General features: G+C 35.5%; 1 protein-coding gene across 1 annotated transcript in view; it reads right to left on the minus strand.

Moving 5' to 3' along the window:
- The window catches only part of DPY19L1 (dpy-19 like C-mannosyltransferase 1), a 105381-nt gene that overhangs the window by 23660 nt on the left and 59567 nt on the right, over positions 1-22154 (minus strand). Inside the window, exons 8-14 of the mRNA XM_062179273.1 lie at positions 21265-21356; positions 17582-17681; positions 15473-15550; positions 6927-7013; positions 5498-5557; positions 4908-4988; positions 131-232 (exon numbers count right to left, since the gene is read on the minus strand). Of these exons, the coding sequence (XP_062035257.1) occupies positions 131-232; positions 4908-4988; positions 5498-5557; positions 6927-7013; positions 15473-15550; positions 17582-17681; positions 21265-21356 (600 nt within the window). The remainder of the gene's footprint in view (positions 1-130; positions 233-4907; positions 4989-5497; positions 5558-6926; positions 7014-15472; positions 15551-17581; positions 17682-21264; positions 21357-22154) is intronic.

Consider the following 22154-nt stretch of genomic DNA (forward strand, 5'->3'; position numbering starts at 1 on the left):
CTAAGCTGCCAGATTTTCCTTTTCCTTCAAACTGCGATAAGAGCACACAGTGTCTGAAATAGCAGGAGCGCCTTTTATAAAGAATGGAGGGACCAAAGCCACGGAAAGAGCAAGAGAAATCACAGCTTACCTCCTTTTCCATAAAGTCAAACTCTGCTGCACAGGTGTACAATAAAGTATCAAAATCCTTATAACTGAAGAATTTTGATGTTAGTAAGTTGCCAATGTGAGCCTAGCAAGAAATAGAGAGGAACCATTACATTGAGCAGAATATTATAACAATACATTTTAATTTAAATACTATCTAAAAATAGTTTTTATAACATTATAAAATCCACTGTTCCCATATTGGACTTGCTTTTGTTAAACAAAGTGCTGTACCTTCCAACCTCACAATTCCTCCTCCTTTTGCTCTCAAGTGATTCTGATAGCTCCAACACTCCAGCATCCTTTCTCATCCACATACCAAAGGCTTCCACCCTGAGCTTTATCCTGCTCACAGTGCTAACCTTGGTAAAACGGGCTACCCAGCATCTACCCACAGAAGTCTACCAGGAGGTATGGGCTTGGGAACACACTTCTGTCCCACAGGGACAAGGAGTCAAGGGGTAAAGAGAAGGGAATATTACTTCTGAATTAGGGAAAGGGGACTGAAAAAACAACTTCAATAAAGTGGAAGTGGGCAGGCCTTGGCATACAAGGCACCCTTTGACTTATAACCAATTCATGGTAATTCTTCATGTTAGCAAGTGCCTTCATTTATATCACCAGATTTCCTTCCCACAAAAAGCACCACGATGAAGGTAGATATTTTTTACTTTATAAAAGAGGAAACAAGGGACTAAAGACATAAAACATTTTGCAACTGTCATGTTCATTACTATCTTAAAAAGACCAAAGAAAGACAGGAAATTATACCTAAGACCATAACTAAAATTCTATATGACATCCACATGAAGTATAAGTATCAGGGTGAGAGAAGGAACCAACAAACAGTGGGAATGTGATGAAGCATTCCAAAATGCTTTGTCCTCTTGGGTGAAGAAATGTATGCTGACAACTTTGTGAAATCAAAAGGAGAAATACAGAGCAGCTTAAAGTAGCACAGGAAAACAGACCCCAAATAAAAAGGAAGAATAAAAGCCCAGTATAATAATCGCCACAAATGTAGAGAGCCTAAATTCATTAATTAAATAACAGGATCTCAAAGTGGATTTAAGGGAGGAAAACCCAGTACCATGTTGTCTACAAGACACAATTAAAATAGAAATATGCAGGAAAGTTGAAAATAGAACAGATCAAGACAAAGCAGATAAATATGAATCAAAGAAACCCAGGTGAGCAACTGTCTCAAAACTGAAATTCAAGCAAAAAATACATGGAAAAAGAATACTGCTACATGCTGATAAACAAGAAAGCAAGACTATAATATCAAACATATTTGCAGATAACAATACAAAGTATAAAAAAGAACAACTGCCAATGAAATTGAATAAAGAAATAGGTAAGTTGACAGTGTTCACTGGAAATGTTAAATATTGTTCCCTAGAATACAAAAAGAAAACACAAATTAACATAAAACTTGAATAATGTAATTAATAAGCTTACAACCAGGAGATATAATCTGCCCAAAGAGAGAATACACATTTTTCTTAAACACAGTAAAATATTTTTTTAAAATGTTAACACAGCATGTCAACAAATTTCAAAAACTGATACTGCAGTAAGACTACAGAATAATTAGGATTGGCTTCAAAATCCTTTCAGTTAGAAACATAAAATTTAATAGTATTTAGATTAAATAGAAAAATCACACAATAGTCAACTTGTAAGGTAGATTAAAAAAATACTACAACTTATGGGAAATTTTAGCTTTAAAAACATTTACCAGAACATAAGATATTTGAAAACAAAGAACTAAGCATTTTCCCTCAGGCATGATCTCACTCATATGTGAAACCTCAGAAAGCTGTTCTCAGAGAAATAAAGAATAAAATAGTAGTTACTAGGGCCTGGGGAGAGGGGAGGACGAGAGAGTTTGGCCAAAGGATATATAATTGTATTACAGGATAGATAAATTCAAGAGACTGACTGTATACCAAGGTTACTACCACTAATGATAGATTATCATACTCTTGAAAAAGGTAAAAGGAGTACATTCACTACAAAAATGATAGCTACACGTGGTAATTCAATTGTTAACTAGATTTAACCATCCATAATATATGTATACTTCAACACAAGTACATGATAAATATATACAATATCTTTCATATTAGAAAATAAAAAAATGAAAAATAAGAAAAGAGAGGAACATAAAAAATCATTTCCTACACTTGCACTCATGTGACCATTTCAAATAAGAAGAATTTTAGCTGAGTCCAATAGTAACTATAGATTATTAATTATATTTGGAGAGACATACTGAGAGAGCTCCCATTCACTAGCCTACTTCCCAAATGCCTGTAAAGGCCAAGGAGGCAAAGTTAGGAGCAAGGAACTGAATTCAGGTCTAAAATGTGGGTGGCAGGAATACAACTGCTTGAGCCATTGCCACTGTTTCCCTAGAGTCTACATTAGCAGGAAGCTGGAACTGGGAGCCCGGGGTTAAGAATCAAACTCCAGTACTCCAATGTGGGACACAGGTATCCTAAACAGGGGCTTTACCACTAGGCTAAACACCCATCCACAGTAAGTTTTTAAAAACCATGCTCTATTAGATGACAATGGGCAGATTTCCCCTAAAAACATAAACTACCACAGCTCATTCCAAATGAGTTAGATAACTTCCTAAAGAAATTGAATTGTAGTTAAAAAAAAAAAAAAAAAAAAAAAAGCTACTCACAAAGAAACCGAGTCTTGAGGACATGGAAACATTTAAGGGAGATATAATACCAATTCTACAAAAATTCTCTCTAAAACCAGGAGACAGAAGAGGCACTTCCCAATAATTTTTTCTATGTTATTGAGAATGAGATATTACAATCTCTAATTCCTAAAATATCCATTTTCGCTTTTTACTTTTCTCAAATTTCACTTCACGTATTTTGGAAACTCCGTTGTTAGGTGCATGAAAGAGCTACGTTTGTAACTGTTATGTCTTCCTGAGGAATTGACCCTTTGATCATCATGCAGCTTTCCTCCTTGTCTCTAGTAGTATTGTCTGTCTTGCCTGACACTGATATAACTACCCCAGCTCTTGTGGTTACTGTTTGCATGGGATGCCTCTTTCCCTACTTTTACTTCCAAAGTAGCCATCAGACTTCCGTCAAGGAGAATACTGACAGGAAAGCAGGGATAAACTAAGAGACACTCACCTAGCTCCTGAAGGACACAGAAACTGCATTTCATCTTGCTCGCCCTGGCATCCTGGCTTACTCAATCACCAATCAGTTCCCATCTTCACCGCCGACTCTGGGTGCCTTCCCGGATCTCCTGTCAGTCTACAGCACTCTGTACTTACTTTTTACCCTAGTCTTCATTGCACCCCATTATTTTTGCCAGAAACTGTTCCTAGCTCCCCACAGACCGTGTCTTTCTCAGTTTTCTGTCTCTAAGGTGTACTTCACATAGCAGGCACAATGCAGGTACATATTTAATGAGTGAATGAATTTTCAACTACAGTTCTATAGTCTTCAAAATCTTTTCACAGGTTATAGAAACTCGTTTAATAGCCCAGGTTTTTCTTAAACCAATTTTAAAGCAAAAATCCCCTTCCTTGTATAAAAATCTATATAAACAATATGTAAGAAATTGAAGCTTAGCTGTCTTGGGTAAAAAGAGGGGCTAGAGTGGGTAAGGGAGTAGACAGATCTCCTGGAGGAGTCACTAGCAGTCCAAACCTCACAGAATCCAGCTTTAAAACCACAGTTATAACCTAGTAGAGGAGGAGGAAAGATCACCAATGAAGGCAAACTACAGGAAAAGAAGGTGGTTCGCTCTTTCGGTACTGGGTCTTGTGTTGCTCTCTTTTTTAACTAAATTTCTGATAGCCTCCTGACTTAAAATGGGCTAATTCCAACACCAAAATAAAATAAGCAAAGCAATTACACGTAGGAAGAATACATAGAGCAGAATTCTTCGCACTTTCTCTCCTACCCAAACACCTCTCTAAATAAGACTAACTTCAATTAAATTATTTATAAAGCCGCATAAATAAACCTTTGAATTATCCAGAAAATATGGGGAACAAAATAATAGGACTATAATAAGATCTCTAGTTAAGGCTCTGAAGATTGTGCTTTCATCTGTTACAAAAGCAGATTTTCAAGTCAGAGCAAAAAAAAAATGGGGCTGGCACTGGGCTACTGCAGGTTAAAGCTCTGCCTGCAATGCCAGCATCCCATATGGGCACTGGCTCAAGTCCCCGCTGCTTCACTTCTGACCCAGCTAGCGGAAGATGGCCCACGTGTTTGGACCCCTGCACCAACATGAGAGACCTGGATGAAGCTCTGGCTCCTGGCTTCAGCCTGGCCCGGTGCTGGCCTTGTGGCCAGCTAGGGAGTGAACCAGCAAATGGAAAATAACTCACTCTCTCTCTCTGTCTCTCCCTATCTGTAACTCTGACATTCAAATAAATAAATCTTCTTAAAAAGAGAGGAAAAGATGGATGCATGAACATTAAAATTTGGACTTTAATCCCTCTAGTTTTCTAGTTTTAAACTTGTTAAAACTTTGTGATATAGAAGGATTAATACAACAGGAGAATTTGTCAAGAAATTAATTTTGGAGAAAAGTAACTATAAATATTATCACACTTGCTTTCTACTATATGCAGATAAAACAGTAAGTGAACAGACTTCATCCTAGAATTTGGTTAAGAAGTGGTACTTTAATAATTCAAATAATTCATTCTTAGTCTGCTTAATTACTGCAAGTCTGTCAAGTTTAAGTAAAAATGCACTTACATCATCTGCAATACCAAATATTTTAGATGTCAAAAACTTGAGAATTATAGTTCCAAATAACCAAAAACATCCTTGGATAACCTACAAAAGAAAAATAAAACTAAATATGATACTTGAAATTCCATAGCCTCGGAAGAAACAGTAATGCTTTAATCATATACATATGAAATGTAAAATAAGTCTCTCTCTCCTAGAGAAAATGCATTCTAATTTAAATTACCATTTCTCCAAAATCAAGGCTAACACCAAAAAAAATGTATATTAATAAAGACCTATTATAAAAGTTTAAATATTTTATAAGATTTATACAGGAATAAGAGTTAAATTCCCCTTCTACAAGTGTTTCTTACACGAGAACTGCAATTCAGGGAAAAACATGGATAATAAACTGGATTCTTTATCTACCACAGATTAATTTTAACAGTCTTCATGAAAAGGGTGATTTGGCACATCAAAATTGAGCCCTAATATGTTTTAAAACTGTTAGATTCCTTGCATTATATAGATCATTTCCTTAAAAGTAAAACATAAAACCAATGATAAATTTTAGAAAAGGAAAAACACATGCATTAAAATAGATTGATTCTCACCCATAAACTAAGTTCAGAAACACTTATTTTCAGAAAATATGGCTTCATTGCCAGCACACCCTGCAAAGAGAAAATAACATGTAATACTTGTAAATTCAACTCCGAAAGGCTATCTATATAATATTCTCTTAAATTCCTCACATGCTGATTTTTCACCCAGTATCTCCACATGCTCCTTTCTGTAGTAAATAACTTCAAAAAACAAGCTTTATTTTATCCAAGGTGAGTCGGATCAGTTAGTAACTTCATAAGGTTAAAAAGAGAATCACCATTTGTGAATTCCTATTATTGATTTCTGTACAGCTTATTTACCAAAGAACCAAGAGATACATACCAATTTCTGAATTTAGAAAGCAGTTATACAGGCATCACACTTTCTTTAAGCTAAAAACTACTGAAACTTAGGATAAACTACAGATGAAATTTTAATGAATCAATTAAATATTCCTTCATATAATTTTATCTTTCCAGATACATGGATTCCCATGTACTTGGATTTTATTCCTATTTAGTATTCATTTCAACAGCTTCTCTGTGCACATGTAGCAAGAGTTATGTACTTTATCATTGGTAGTAATACTACTTGCCAATGCATGCATGTAAAATATAGAATTGAGCACACAGTCACATTTCCTATTTAGAGAGTTCATTGATTTTAAGAACTAAAGTGATTAATCCCAAAGCAACTCAGTTAATGACTTCTGTTGTCTAAAACACAGTATTGCCACATTTCTGTGACTAAGTATGCTCAAGTCACACAGCCCAAAAAGCTGGTGGCTAAAATTAGGGATAGGTATATTTTAGGAAATGGGTTATTTAATAAATATTATTTGTAAAATGAAGCAAAGAAACAGGAAGTTCCAAATTTGTTATTGGTTCTAGATATCAAAATAGCAAAAATAATCTGAGTAACTTAAGTGATTATTCAAGAAGCAGACATTGCAATTCATACAGGGCAAAAAAAATTCTTTTGTCTTCAAGAAACTGCAGTAAAGCACATGTTCTTTAAATATAAGGAATAACTTAGGTTTGCAAAACACTAATAATGAAATCCATGGAAAAAAAGGCATAACCACCCCTAGAAGTCTAAATTTCAGAAGACTTCTGCAGTTAGAATAGAACTGAAAGAAGCATAGAAACTTTTTGAAATGAAACCTGCGACCAAAACTTAGGTGACAGAAAAACTGAGCAAAGAAAAAGGAAGGACAGACTAGGATCTGAAGCGAGGTGCTATGCTTTCTCATATCAACATTTCTGCGTGTGTTTCCCCATTTTGGATGTGAGCAACTGAACATTCTGTCACATGTAGGTGCATTTGGTAAGACACATGAGCCAGTTCTTATAGAAACTTCTCACAGCTCCCAAGCCAATGATAAAGAAATTGATAGCATTAGCTTCCAAAGCAGCCACATGCTTAAGGAACACTTACCCAAATAACGACTAAAGAGGAAGCATAATAAGATGTTAATAACATTGAGTTCCCAAACATCAAAACAAAACAAAGTGCAAGAGAAATCTGGAAAAACACAAGAAAAAGTACAATTAATGTACATAAAAGGAAAAGATTTATCTTTGCTGTGTAAATCACTCATGCCCATGAGAAGCAGTTTAAACTGTTCGAAGGGGAACACACACTGAAGGTGGCCCGCTCTCCAACCCCCACCTCACACCCCCGGAAATGACCACCACTAAAGTCAACTCCCATGCATCTTTTCAAATGCCAACATGTATAAATTCCTTTTCCCTTTTTATTTTAGGCCACAAATAAGAGTGTCCTGTAGCCTATACCAGTTCTTGCTTTTACTCTGAAGATGCTTCTGGGAGCTCTCCGTGTCAACCTGAACCAACCTGATTCATTCTGTGAAAGCACCGAAGAAAGTATCCTACTCCACACAGGCAACACAATCTGTTTAACTGATCCTGAGTCTGCTCAAAACAGAAATATTTTCATTCTGTCTTTTGTTTCATTTTTCATACTACAAACACTGTCATGATAAATATCCTTAAGTGTACATCTTATGTCTAGGTCAATACATTTTGGATAAATTACTAGAAGTGGAATTAATGGGCCAAGGATATACCCATTTTTAAATTTGAAAAAACAAAAATGACAAATTGCTCTACAAAAAAGATTGAACTCTTTTCTCTCCCACCTATAAGGTAGGAGAGTTTTTGTCAATGCACTCTGTGACTCACACTGTGTACCATTATTTAAAATATTCACCAATCTAATAGGACAGATGTGTTACCTCACTGTTTCTTTTAATAGTGGATGGCACATAGCATCATTTCTTCTACTTGGTATTTGTTTAAACTGCCTATTCCTACAGTTTGTTTTTCTACTGGAATTTCGTTATTTTCTTTAAGAATTAATATATTTCAGAATACAGCTCCTTATTAAGCATATGTATTGTAAATAATATCACAGTTCATTTTTTATCTTTGTACTATTTTTATTATGGTTATTAATTTATGTTAGTAAAATTTATCATTAATTTCCTTTAAGGCTCCAGGATTTGTCTTTATAGTAAAGTTTTTAAAAATAAGTAATCTGTATTTCTTTCAAGAAGTTTTATTTTTGATGCATATATACCAATTTCTATAAGAATTTTAGAATTAGCTTAAGTTTCAAAAAGTAGAATCTTTATTAAAAATAACTATTCAATAATGTATATTACATTTATATCTGTCTAATATTGCATCAATACTATATTCAAAAGCAATACATGCTGCTTCTATTTCTTTGACATACATTAGTGAAATACGTTTCCCTCATAAAGAACCTGCATGCTGAAGTTTACTCTAAAGTATATTATTTCTGTTGATTTTGTATCAGTAATCTTAGATCTTAGGAGTCAGAAATAGATGTTGACTTTTATTAACTGACTATTGCATCAAAGGAAATGATCATGCTGTTAAAAAAACCTTTTAATGTGATATTAACAGAATTCACAGTGTATTCCTGTAATGACCTTTGCTTGTCATGGTATTTTACCTCTCACATACTTACTAAACGGGTAAATAACCAAATTCCAAAAAAACTGATGACAATACTTCCTGTCCACAAATGCTAAGAACTAAGGGTAACTAAAGTTTTTGTAAAAATCAGGAGAATATCATCACTTTGAATAAATGTATTCATGACCAAGAATCAGCCAAAACAGTGCTAAGAGTTTTCAAGAGAAAATGTAAAACAGTATTAAGAAAGTAGGTACTAAAGGTTTCAAGAGTTATTTGGGGTTGAAACTAGTAAAAACCACACTAACTTGCTAAAAATACTCCTGAAACAGCTGAGAATGCTCTCACTGCTGGTCACAATAAAAAAGATTTTAATACCTCAATCTCAATAATGGATAAAAGAAACGGAGAGAAGTTAAGTACAGAAATAGATGACGTAAGCAACATAGTAGACAACCAGAACTAACAGAACCTTTAGCCAACAAAAACAGAAATCGGAGTTTTTCTCAAAAGCACATGGGACAAGGTCTAGGAAAGAAAACACGCCACCTAAAAATTAAGTCTCTGTAGGCTTAAAAAAAAGGATCCCATATAAAAAGCATCTTCTGTGATGACAACAGGAGGCTAGAAACCTATAACAGAAGGCTAATTGAAAAATTCAAAAACTTGTGAAAATAAAACAAAATGTCCTTAAACAACCAAGGGACAACAAAGAAATCACAAAAGAAAATTATTATAAAATATTTAGAAGGAAATGGAAATGAAAACTCAACATATCAAAAATTGATACGAAGGAAAACAATGCTAAGGAACAAATATATAGTCATAAATGGTACATTACAAATCAAAACAAAACTTATCAACATAACTTTATGCCTTAAAGAACCAATCAAAAAGAAAGAGAGAGAAGGAAGGGAGGGAGGGGGTAAGTGACAGAAGAAACTAAACCAAAGACAGAATAAGGGAGAAAAAGACAAAAATTAGAGCAGATACAAACAGAGAACAAAACACAACAAAGAAAAATCAACAAAACCAAAAGTTGGTTTTCAAAAAGATCGACAAACCAGATTGACAACAAAAGCTCAAATTAACAACCAGAGAAATGAAAAAGAGAGAACTACTGGTTTTATAAAAAACTAGAAAGAATTACAAAGAAGTACTATAAAAAACTGCGTAACACAAGTTAGAGAACTTAGATGGTCAAAGTCCTAGAAACAAAAAAACTACCAAAACTAGTAATAGAAACTCTAAATACATCTGTAACTAATAAGGACACTGATTCAGTAATCCAAAAAATCCCCAGATGGCATCATTGGGGGAACTCTGCCAAATATTTAAATAATTAACATCAATCCTCCTCAAACTTATCCAAAAAATTCTATGAGGTTATCATTACTCTGACAGCAAAGTCAGATAAAGACACTACAAGAAAGGAAAGCTACACACCACTCTCATCATGAATACTTATATGAAAATACTAATAAATTGAATTCAGCAGCATATTGAAAGGATTATATGTTATAATCAAGTGGAATTTATTCCTGGAATGCAAGGATGGTTGAACATAAGAACATCAATCCAAGTAATATCTACCTTAAAAGAATAAAAAGGGAAAAATGAGCATCTCAATTGATGCAGAAAAGCATATGACAAAATTTAACATTCCATGACAAAAACATTCAACAAGTTACAAGTAGAAGGATTCTGTATAAACATAACAAAATCCATATATGAAAAACCCATAGCAGACATTAAAATCAAGGGTGAAAGACTTAAATCATCTTCTCTAGGTAATAAAGCAAGGATGCCAGGTTATGTCACTTTTACTCAACAGACCACTGGAAGTCTTGCTAGACAAATTAGAGAAAAAAACAGCATCCAAATTGATGGAGAGAAGTAAAAGGATTTCTGCTCCAAGATGATATTTTAAATGGAGAAAACTCTAAAGCTCACACATGTGTGGGTGGGCGCACATACATACATACAATTACAATCAACAAATACAACAAAAAATTCATAGTGGCAAAATACAAAATGAACACATAAAAATCAGCTGAATTTCTGTATACAACCAATCAACCTGAAGAGGAAAACAAACAAGAAATTTCTTTCAACATAGTATCAAAGATTAAAATGCTTAGAAATGAACTTAACCAAGGAGGCATAAGACTTATACATACAATGAAAACTGAAAAACACTGCTGAAAGATATTAAAGAAAATATTCCATGTTTTAAAAGACTTAATAATATTAAAACAATGCTACCCAAAGATTTATAATTCATATGGAAACTCAAGGGACACTGAACAGCCAAAACAATCTTGAAAAAGAACACAGTTAAGGGATTCACGCTTCCTGACTTTAAAACGTAGCATAAAGCTACAGTAAACAACAGTGTGGTACACACATAAGACAGAAATATATACAACTGCAACAGAATAGAAAACCAGACGCAAATTGTTGGATATATAGATAAACACTTCATGACAAAGGGTGCCAAGATCTTTCCATGGAGAAGAGATAATCTTTTCAACAATTGGTGCTGACAGAATTGGAAACCGCCATAGAGATGGACTACTACCAAATAACATACATAAAAATTAACCTAAAATAGATCAAAAAAATCTCAATCTAAGAGTTAAAATTATAAAACTCTTCAAAGAAAACACAGGGGAAAAGTTTCACATCATGATATTTTGCAATGTTTTTATGAATATGACATAGAAAGCACAGACAACAAAAGAAAATATAGACAAACTGGACTTCATGAAAACTAAAAAGATCTATGTATCAAAGGACAATATCAACAGAGTGAGAAGGCAACTCACAGAATGGGGGAAAAAGGTTTCCAAGTCATATATTTGATAAAGAATTCAAATCCAGAATATCTAATGAATTCCTAAGATAACAAAAATAACCTGATTTTGAACGTGCAAAGGACCTAAAAAGACATTTCTCCAAAGATGACATATAAATGATGAAGAAGCACATGAAAAGATGCTCAACATAACTAATCATCAAGGAAATATAAATCAAAACCACAAAAAGTGTCCAGCATGTAAAGAGTTTAACAGCTGCCATTTGGTCCAAACAATAATAAAAAGCTGAACAAACTGAGCAGTCCACAACTCCTCTTGGTCCAACAGAGAACTGAGGCCAGGGCAAACTGCTGCCTCAGAACCAAGACAGCCTGGGCACACAGAGCATCACGACCTACTAGAACAGAAAAGCAGGAGTCGGAAAACCTGAGCTGTATGGCAAAATGAGAGGCTCATGGCAGACAACTCTGAGAGTTAAAAACTCCACTAAGTCCCCACAATGAGTATCAGAGAAAAATCCCCTCGTGCTTCTACCAGAGGTAGGAGGAAAGGAGTCACTCTTTTTAACACCTATTTATTTGAAAGTCAGAGTTACAGAGAGAGGGAAAAGGAGAGGTCTTTCATTAACTGGTTCACTCCCCAGGGGGCCACAAGAGCCAGGGAAGAGACAGGCGGAAGCTAGTAGCCAGGAACTTCTTTTGAGTCTCCCACATGGGTGGTAAGGACCCAAATACTTGGGCCACCTTCTGCTGGTTTTCCCAGGTGCAGCAGCAGGGAGCTGGATCAGAAATGGAGCAGTCAGGACACGAATCAGCAACTATATAGGACGCCAGTACACCAGGAGGCAGCTTTACCTGCTATACCACAATGTCAGCCCCCTTTCTTTTTTTTTTTTTTTAATTTACATAAAGAGAACAAATTTCATATGAAGCCAACATCATCCAATTATCAAAAACAAAGACAATAAAAAAACAGACCAATATCTTTCATGAACATAGACACAATAAACTTTAAGAAAATATTAGTGAGTAGAATCAAACAATGTACAAAAAGAATTATACACCAGACCAACTGAGATTTACCACAGATATATAAGGCTGGTTCAACATTTGAAAACCAATTATTGTACCTCATTAACAGACTAAAGGAGAAAACTCACATATCTTATCAAGACATGCAGAAAAAATTTGTCAAAATCCAATAATCAATCATAATAACAACTCTCAGCAAACTAGGAATAGAAGGAAACTTCCTCAACTGGTAAGAATGATTATTTTTAAAAAAAAAAAAACACAGCTAACATCATATTTAACGGTGAGAAACTTGCAGCTTTTCCTCTGAGATCAGGAACAAGGTGAGAAAGTTCCCTTCATTTATATTCTTTATACCATCAAATCAAAAGTTACAGCTAATACAGTATGAAAAAGGAAATAAAAGGTGTAAAGATTTAGAGGAAAGAAATTAAAGTCTTTGTGTACAGATGAAATGATTATTTATGAAGCATATCCAAAAAAAAATTCCTAGAATAAACAATTAGAGAAAGTTTCCAGGATCCAGGCTACTGCACAAAAGTCAACTGCTTTCCTATATATACCAGCAATGGAAAAGTGGAATTTGAAATTAGTAACAAACTGCCATTTATAACTAGGATTTAAAACTGAAATACTTACAAATCTAACAAAATTCTTACAAGATATGTCAAAGAAAACTTAAAGACATCAATAAAAGATAATCAAATAAGAACTAAATAAATGGAAAGACGGACTATGTTTATGGACAAGACAGTAAAATATTGATCACAATGTCAGTTCTTTCAAAGTTGGTCTATAAATTCAAAACAATTCCAATCACCATCACAACAAGTTATTGTGTGGATACTGACAAACTGATTCTAAAGTTAATGTGGAGATTCGAAGACCAGAATGGCCACCTCAAGTTCGAAGAACAACAAAGTCAGAGGACTGACACTATCTGACTTCAAGACTGAACTATGAAGTTATAGTAATCAAGTACGGTAATGTGAAAGAAGACAACTTGATTAATAAAACAAATATACAGCCCAGAAAGAGACTCTCGTAAGTATGGTCAACTGATCTTTCAACAAAGGAACAAAGGTTATAAATACAATGCAGAAAAAAAATCAACTGATACTGGAACAATACCAAAAAATGAAACTAAGCATAGATTTCATACTCTTCACAAAAATTCACACAAAATGGATCACAGATCTAAATATGCATTACAAAACTATAAAATGCCTCGAAGATAACACGGGGAAAAAATCTAGATGGTTTAGGTATGGTGGTGACTTATTTAGATACAACACTAGTGTGATCTATGCAACAACTGACAAATTAGATTTCATTAAAATTTAAAAATCCTGCTCTGCAAAAGGCATTTTCAAGAGAATGAGAAGACAAGCCACAGGCTGAGAGAAAATATCTGCAAAAGGTCTATCTGATAAAGGACTGTTATCCAAATATAAAAATTATTCTTAAAAGTCAACAATAAGAAAATAACTCAATTTGAAAAAATGGCAAAAGACCTTAACAGACACCTCACCAAAGAAGAGATACAGGAGGCAAGTCAATATATGAAAAGTTATTCAACCAAATTAAAACAATAAGACACCAGTCCACATCTATTAGAATGGTGAAAATCCAAATACTGACAAACCAAAAACTGGCAAAGATATAGAGTAAAAGGAACTCTCATTCATTTCTGACAGGAATAAAAAAAAAAAAACAGTACAGCCATTTTAGAAGACATTTTGGCAATTTCCTAAACACGGAACGTGCTTTTATCATTCGATCTAGCAGCAGCTTTCTGCCAGAACTTGGAATTCACCAAGATGCCCTTCAGTAAGTGAATGGCTTTAAAACAACAACAAAGCAAAACAAAAAACCGGTGGTATATCCATATGATCAAAATGTTATTAAATGCTATAAAGAAAGAAATGAGCTATTGGGGCAGGAATTTTCACAGCAGGTAATTAAGATGCCATGTGGGATGCCCACATTTCATATTAGAATTCTTGAATTCCAGTCTTAGCTCCACTTTTGATTTTGGCATCTTGCTAATGCACACCCAAGGAGGTAGCAAGTAATCGCTCAAGTAATTAAGTCCCTGTCACCCATGTGGGAGGCCAGACTGGTTTCCAAACCTTGAGTTGGCCCAGCTCTGGCTGCTGTGGGCATCTGAGGGATAAACCAGTGGATGAGAAATCCATCCCTGGCCGCACCACCTCCACTCCTTCTACCTTTCAAATAAAAAAATGAGCTATCAAGACTGGAAAGACTTAGAGGAAACTTAACTGCGTTTTACTAAGTGACAAAAGCCATCAGAAAAAGCTACATACTGTATGACTCCAAACATACGACATTCTGCAAAAGGCAAAACCATGGCAACTATAAAAAGATGAGTGGTTACTCAGGGTCAGAGGGATGAAGAGGCAGGGCACAGAGGATTTCTCGGACTATGAAACCATTCTGGACGATCCTACAATAGTGGAAACATGTCTTACTACTTCTATCAAACTCAAAGAACTTACACAAATTATAAAACTAGTGACAGGAGACAAATGTTTTCCAAGGAAAAATACCAATTCTTTGCTCCAGAATATCCTCTCTGCACTTTGCTAACTCCCTCTCCTTGTCCAATCTTCGCTCCACACCCCGTCATGCTGGCATGCCCATCTAGGCTTTCCCTGATTTGTTCTTTTCTTTCTCCTATAATACCTTTCACCTTCCAACATTCGCTTACTAAATTCATTATTTATCTTGTCTTTCCGCCTTTCCCCACTGCATGAGATGTCAGCAACACGAATCCTGGGGTCTCTGTAGTTCTGGTCACTGATGTGTACACATGCCTGAAGTCGGTGCTCTATGAATGACCATTTCACTTCCTTTTAATAGGCAGCTCCTGGATAACACAGCGTTCCATGTTTGCTCCTTCATGAGTTATTTATTTTAGCAATAATTTATAATTTAGGAGCAACCGCAATTAGATATGACACAAATTAAAATTTTCTGGACAGCCTATTTAAAATCAGATTTGTTGACTGTATTGCAATGTTTGAACAATATTTGTTTTAGTTACGGAATCATGTTACAACTAGTTTCAACCATAAACAAATCAAATATTAACCTGTTTACTTTAAGGTCAAACTAAATGAAAAACAGCCAATAAAAAAAGTTACCATGTGTATATAAATGATCTTCCGCAATTTACATATATCAATGTATCCCACAACATATACCGCAAATAATGATGCAATCTGAAATTCAAAAAGAAATTAAATTAAAAATACATAAAATGAATAAATACATAAAATGAAGATCATTGTTGCTTCAAATGGATTTATTTTATACAAAAAGTGAGTTTTTTAGTTTTTCTTTTACCTGCTCATTTATTATTGAATATGATCAATATGTTAACATAGCAAGCCCTAGTTGGTGTTTTATTCTCCTATACACATCTCTCTAAATGAGTCACATGATTACCTGCCTTGTGAATTATTCTAAATGCTGCTCATTTTAATATCAGGTTGACTCTACTGTGAACTTGTACAATGATCAAGAGCCCAGTCCAATTAAAAAATATAAGATTACAATTATCACATGAAAATGCACACACAATTGGGGAAGGTATATTAAACTCAAAAATAATTATGTAATACATATGTATAAAATACATTCAATTCTGCTTGTTAGCCACTCTTTACAAATATCTTCATGAGTGTCTTCTTTCATTAATACAAATATTCAAGCACTACTTACAAGCAAACTTATCAAATTTCTTAAGTGCTTTCACCACAAAGGTAGTTTTTATTTTTTTTTCCATTTTAAAGAAAACTGTATAGTATTTATCAAGCACTCTAAGAGTACTAGAATTATTTAGATGCATCAATTCAGTAAGTGAAGATATTATACCTGTTGCTTAAAGAGATTATCTCAAACTACTCCTCTTCATCCTTCTTTATGGAAAAATCAATTCAAATTCAATTCTACACCTCTCTTACTATACAAATACAGCACAGACAAATGGCAAAACAGCCAAATGAAACTTGAGTTTCATTCATCAAGCTTTTTATCTCCAAGAAATCAACAACAAATTTTTCCATCAATAAGAACAACAACAAAGTTTCCTTACATCCAAAGTGACCCCTGGGGAAACTGTAGTATGCAGGGGTGACTGTCATGACGTCCTAAGGGTAAGTATGCACTATTACTCAACAGAAGCGCCACAGACAGACACAATAGACCCTCCAAAAACGCACAGGCAATCTCCACTAAGAAAGCAAAAAAAAGTTCTTACACTCCAGGCACTAAGCCAGTAACTGTACAAACATAGCTTCTTACAGAGAGACTCATGGAGATGATTTAAACCAGAAATTGATTTAAAATGTCATCAAACTAAAGACAACAAAGGCGTCTAAAAGATAAGGTCAAAGGAGGAAGTAAGAACAAATAAAGCTTATTTTAAAAAATAATAAAGGTAGTCAACCTTTCTAGTATCTGGCTAAGTCTGAGGTACTACGTTCAGAGTCTTATATGCATTACCTTATCTGAACCACAATCCAATAAAGTAGGTTTTTCTTGAAATTTCTTTTTCTATTTCAAAAATACAAAAACTGGAACTAAAGATTTCTGACCAAGTCAAGAAGCTAGTAAACAGAATTAGGACTCAAATCCAGCTGTGACTTCATTTCTCAATCAACACACTTCAAAGAATATTTAAAAAGCAGCCCTTCAACTGGTCTATACAAACATGGCTAGCACAACACAAAATAGAAAGTGGGGTAAAAATGAACACACAACTTACTCCCTTTCTCAACAAAATACACTCCTTTATATACCTCTATTTGAATAGAAGCTACAGAGTATGAAAAGCTGACAAACGAATTGCAGACTAACAAATGGAGTTATATAAAACAGGAGCTGTCCAGCTATTTATCCTGTTACTCTGTACATATTTAACCTACATGTAAGAGTATATAGCACTAGTCATAAAAGAAATACATTTTACTTAAGTGAAATGCTACAGTTTATTTAAGATGAATACTAAAGTTACAACACTAGTCTTCTTTTAAACACACTAACAAACACTGAAGAACAAAGATAAACTAATCAATACTCATTAATAAGTACATCTTACATATTTCACTACCCTGAACTTTTCTTCAAAATCATTAACTAGAAAACATTTTAGGACTTAGATTCATAACATCTCAATTATAATTTTATACAAATGAGTCCACATAACCAAACACACTAAGCTTAAATCTTTAAAAACATAATCACCTTACCTGAGTAAGAAGTACAAACTGTGCAAATTGCCATGGAAGCATGAAAAATACGTTGGAAATGCAGAGTGCAATCAAGCTTCCTCTGTAAAGTTTTGTAGCCCTAGAAAAGATAAAAGAAATATGTTAAGTTTAACCACAAATGATCTAGCATGTCTCCAAAGCTGAATCTCTAAATATGATCTGGTTAATACATAAACTGAACATAAAATAAACAAAGTGATTCGAAATTACACCTCCTGACATTCAGTTACAACGATTTCCTACCAAAAGAAATGCTGTAAAAATACAAAGGCCATCAAAGGGGAGGGGTGGCCAGGCTACTGCATCCATTGAGTTGTTTTTTTTTTTTTTTTTCAAATTCTATTTTGGCAAATTCATAAACATTTTTAATGTTGAGTCAACAGATTCAATAGCTGGATTGAAAGAGGATGTTGATGAAACATTCTAAGTGCTAAGTATTATATGGACAAGCACTGCAAGCATTCAGAATAAGGGCCAAGCAGCTGCAGGAGATGTGGGGTGGCTGTGGGGTAAAGGTGGGTCCTGCCCCAGTAAGAGCAGGGGTGGCCTGGGCAGGCATTCTGAGCCACCTTTAACGCTTCGCTTAGGTACTGACTTGTACTTCGGCAGGCTTTTAAGAGGTGATTTTATCTTTTCTCTTAAATCTGTGAGTCAGTGCACAGTCAATGCACACGAGCACAGTCTGCACGTTAACAAGCTGAGCATGCAGCCTGGTCAGGGTAAACAGAGGACACACCTACCTGGGGCCCTGGGCACCACAGTGATATGCCTGTCTCTACTTCCACAAGTATTCCTCTCTGCCATTCTGATCCAACAAAGTATTTTCAAACTCTAAAACTCTCATGATACTGTTGTTGCAATTGTGTACACACATACATGTAAGTGTATTCTGGGCTACAGTGTAAAATTTATTTCTTCCCTCTTACACATCACAGTCAAAAACATAAAAAGCTACTGTCTAAAATAAAATAGAGTGGGAATAAGAGAGGGAGGAGATGTACAATTTGGGACATGCTCAAGCTGACTTGCCCCAAATGGTGGAGTTAGAAATGTGCCAGGGGATTCCAATTCAATCCCATCAAGGTGGCATGTATCAATGCCATCTCACTAGTCAAAGTGATCAATTTCACTTCACAACTGATCATAATGAAAGGACCTCAGATTTTCCAGGTGAACTCAGTATGTAATCACAAGGATCCTTGAAAGAGAGGCAGAAGAGACATTTAGAATGAACAGACTGGTGAAGGACTCAATCCACCATTGCTGGCTTTGGTAATGGAAGAGGCCACCAGCCAAGACATGCAGGCAGCCTCTCTAGCTGGAAAAGGCATAAAAACTGGTTCTCCCCTCAGTCTCCAAGAGGAGTGCAGCCCTGCCAACCTTCATTTTAGACTCCTGACCTACAGATTTATAGTAATCTTCATCTTCACTGGATTTATATAAAGAGAAGAGGTAGCAGAAAAGCAGGAATTAGAGAATAGGCAGTCTACTGTCTGCAACTTATGGGAGAAAAAAGGCAAGATCAAGAATGTGGATGTAGAGAAACAGCATTTGCAAAGTGGTGAATCAAAAACTCTCAAAGCACAACACTTCACAGGGCCCAGCACTGTGGAGTAGCAGGTAAAGCCATGACCTGCAATGTGGGCATCCCATATGGATGCCAGTTCAAGACTCAGCTGTTCTACTTCCTATCCAGCTCCCTGCTAGTGGCTTCCCATGTGGGAAACCTAGAGGGAGCTCCTGGCTCCTGGCTTCAGCCCAGCCAGCCATGTGGGAAGTGAACCAGCAGATGAAGATCTCTCTCTCTCTCTCTCTCTCTCTCTCTCTCTCTCTCTCTCTGTAACTGACATTCAAATAAATAAATAAATCTTTCTTTAAAAAAGCATAACACTTCTTCCAGAAATGTTTGTCTTGTGGTAACCCAGAACCAACAGTGTAGAGGTAAAGGTTATGAATTCACAAGAGTTCACCTTATTTGAAAGTTCTAAAGAAGCTCTCCATCCGATGACAAAAGAGAAATTTAGGGGAGAGCAGTAAAGCTCAGGTTGCACAGACTTAGAAAACCACCACCCATGCCACACAGTGTGAAAGGTCTGACTAAAGATACCACCCAGGAGACTGCCCCATGTAACATCTGTGCACCTGCACAGATCACCACTGAGGAAGACGGATCAGAAGGCTGACATAATGGGCCTCAACACATTCCTTTTGACTCCGGCAGATCAACGAATGGATTTCTTATCCCAGTTTTCTTCAGGTTATTTATCATGCTTTGTTCTACATTTTTATAGGTTCCATTTTCTTTTATTTTTATCCTCTGAAGTAAGGCAGCATCTGTCCAAACTGAATATTTTTCAACCAAAAGGGGAGATAATTGTTCACAGTTCTATTCTCTTTGCTGCTTGAGTAGAGTATCTGTTCAGTCTCTTTAGCTGAAAGCCAGATGAACATAAGAAAATTAATCTAATCCTAAATTTCTGTAAAGAATTTTCCTGGTATATCTTTGGTCTACTGAAGCAGTTTCTTTCTACATCTACTACCTGATTCTCAGAGATGCTAAACCCATGTAGGAAGACCAATTTCCCATGTAGGGTATCGGACTGCTCTGATTCTGTGAACTGTTCTTGGCTCTGCGGGACTGTGCCTTACAGGACACACTCTCGTACGGCCATTATTCCCTTCTTTCTGCTGGTTTCTTTAGGAGGCTACACTGGTGGCAGACAAAGATTCGAGAAAGGGAAGGAGACAGAAATCAAAGTGAATTTGCTGCTCCTTGAGCAATCACTCCTGAATCACTAAAAGAAGAAAGAGGATCAGAAAGCACATGGAGGAAATGTCTTTGGTACTACGTATTTTTTTTTTAACTTTTATTTAATGAATATAAATTCCCAAAGTACAGCTTATGGATTACAATGGCTTCCCCTCCCCGCCGTAACTTCCCTCCCAACCACAACCCTCCCCTTTCCCATTCCCTCTCCCCTTCCATTCACATCAAGATTCATTTTCAATTCTCTTTATATACAGAAGATCAGTTTAGTATATATTAAGTAAAGATTTCAACAGTTTGCCCCCACATAGCAACACAAAGTGAAAAATACTGTTGGAGTACTAATTATAGCATTAAATCACAATGTACAGCACATTAAGGACAGAGATCCTATGTGATATTTTTTAAAAGTTGATTAATTTTCTATGCAATGTCCAATTTAAAAACCAAGTTTTTTTCATTTTCAATTATCTTTATATACCGAAGATCGTTTCAGTATATACTAAGTAAAGATTTCATCAGTTTGCACCCACACAGAAACACAAAGTGTGAAAATACTGTTTCAGTACTAGTTATAGCATCACTGCACATTAGACAACACATTAAGGACAGATCCCACATGAGACGTAAGTACACAGTGACTCCTGCTGCTGACTTAACAATTTGACACTCTTGTTTATGGTGTCAGTAATCTCCCTAGGCTCTAGTCATGAGTTGCCAAGGATATGGAAGCTACGTATTTTTAAGTTACACTCTTAAAATAGCTTTATTAATTCAACATAACAAGATCATCTTAATTATGTTGACTTTTTTTATTACAAAAACCTAAGAACTTTTAGTTTAAGTTCTTTATGGCAAAAATCCAAAAGAAAACCTAGGAAAAAGTCAAAGTTACCTGAGAATGTGAGTCACAAGCAACATCTGAAGTACGAGGAATGGATATGAGAAGCTTTCACGGAGAGGTGGCGTCCACATCACACGGGTACACTGAAAAACAGCGGAGTGTGCAGCGCACTTGTTAGCCTTGCTAGCTGAGGCGTACCAAGTGACAGCTGCTGCTTCTAGTACTTCTCACACATAATCTACACTGCACGTTATTGAACAGGCCACCAGACTTTCCTCAAACAGCAAGCTGAAGCAAGAAGCATCACTGAGAAAGGGGCACAGAGGCTTCAGATCCTGCCAAGCAGTAAATCACAAAATGTCAACAACAAAGTGTCCAAAAACTCCAACTGTACCCTAAAAGGAAAAGGGGGGAAGTTCTAGGAAAAACATGTTGAAATGTTTCACTTTCATTATTTATTTGCAGATTGCCTTCTTTCCTATGAATTGCAGCAAAAATGATCCATAACCAATAATTCAGAGCTCTTTAGAGTCATCAATTTTAGCATTTGTATTCCCAGTGCTACTAAAAGGAACATTTCATTTTTGGTTTTTTCTTCTTCTTTGCCCAAGCTACCCTGGGTTACAAAATACATAAAAGTGGAAGGAGAATGAAACAGCAAACATTCTAAAACAGTCAAGTATCAGCCTTTCTAAAAAGTTCACTTTGGAGATAAATAAACAACGCACACTCCGAGTTCCAGCATTCAGTCAAGTTCCTGAATGTATTCTAGATGTGAGAAGTTTGTCTTTCCACTTCAAGAAAATGGTGCTGTGTGAAACGTAAGCAAACGTATTACAACTACTAAGTTAGTTACACTAGAAGAAATCATTATGTCTTCCATGTCAAGCAGTGTTGCTTACATAAAGACCACAGAGCATTACCAAGACCATTTCGGAAAC

Source organism: Lepus europaeus, chromosome 20 (genome assembly GCF_033115175.1).
Source record: "Lepus europaeus isolate LE1 chromosome 20, mLepTim1.pri, whole genome shotgun sequence".
Classification (NCBI taxonomy): Eukaryota; Metazoa; Chordata; class Mammalia; order Lagomorpha; family Leporidae; genus Lepus; species Lepus europaeus.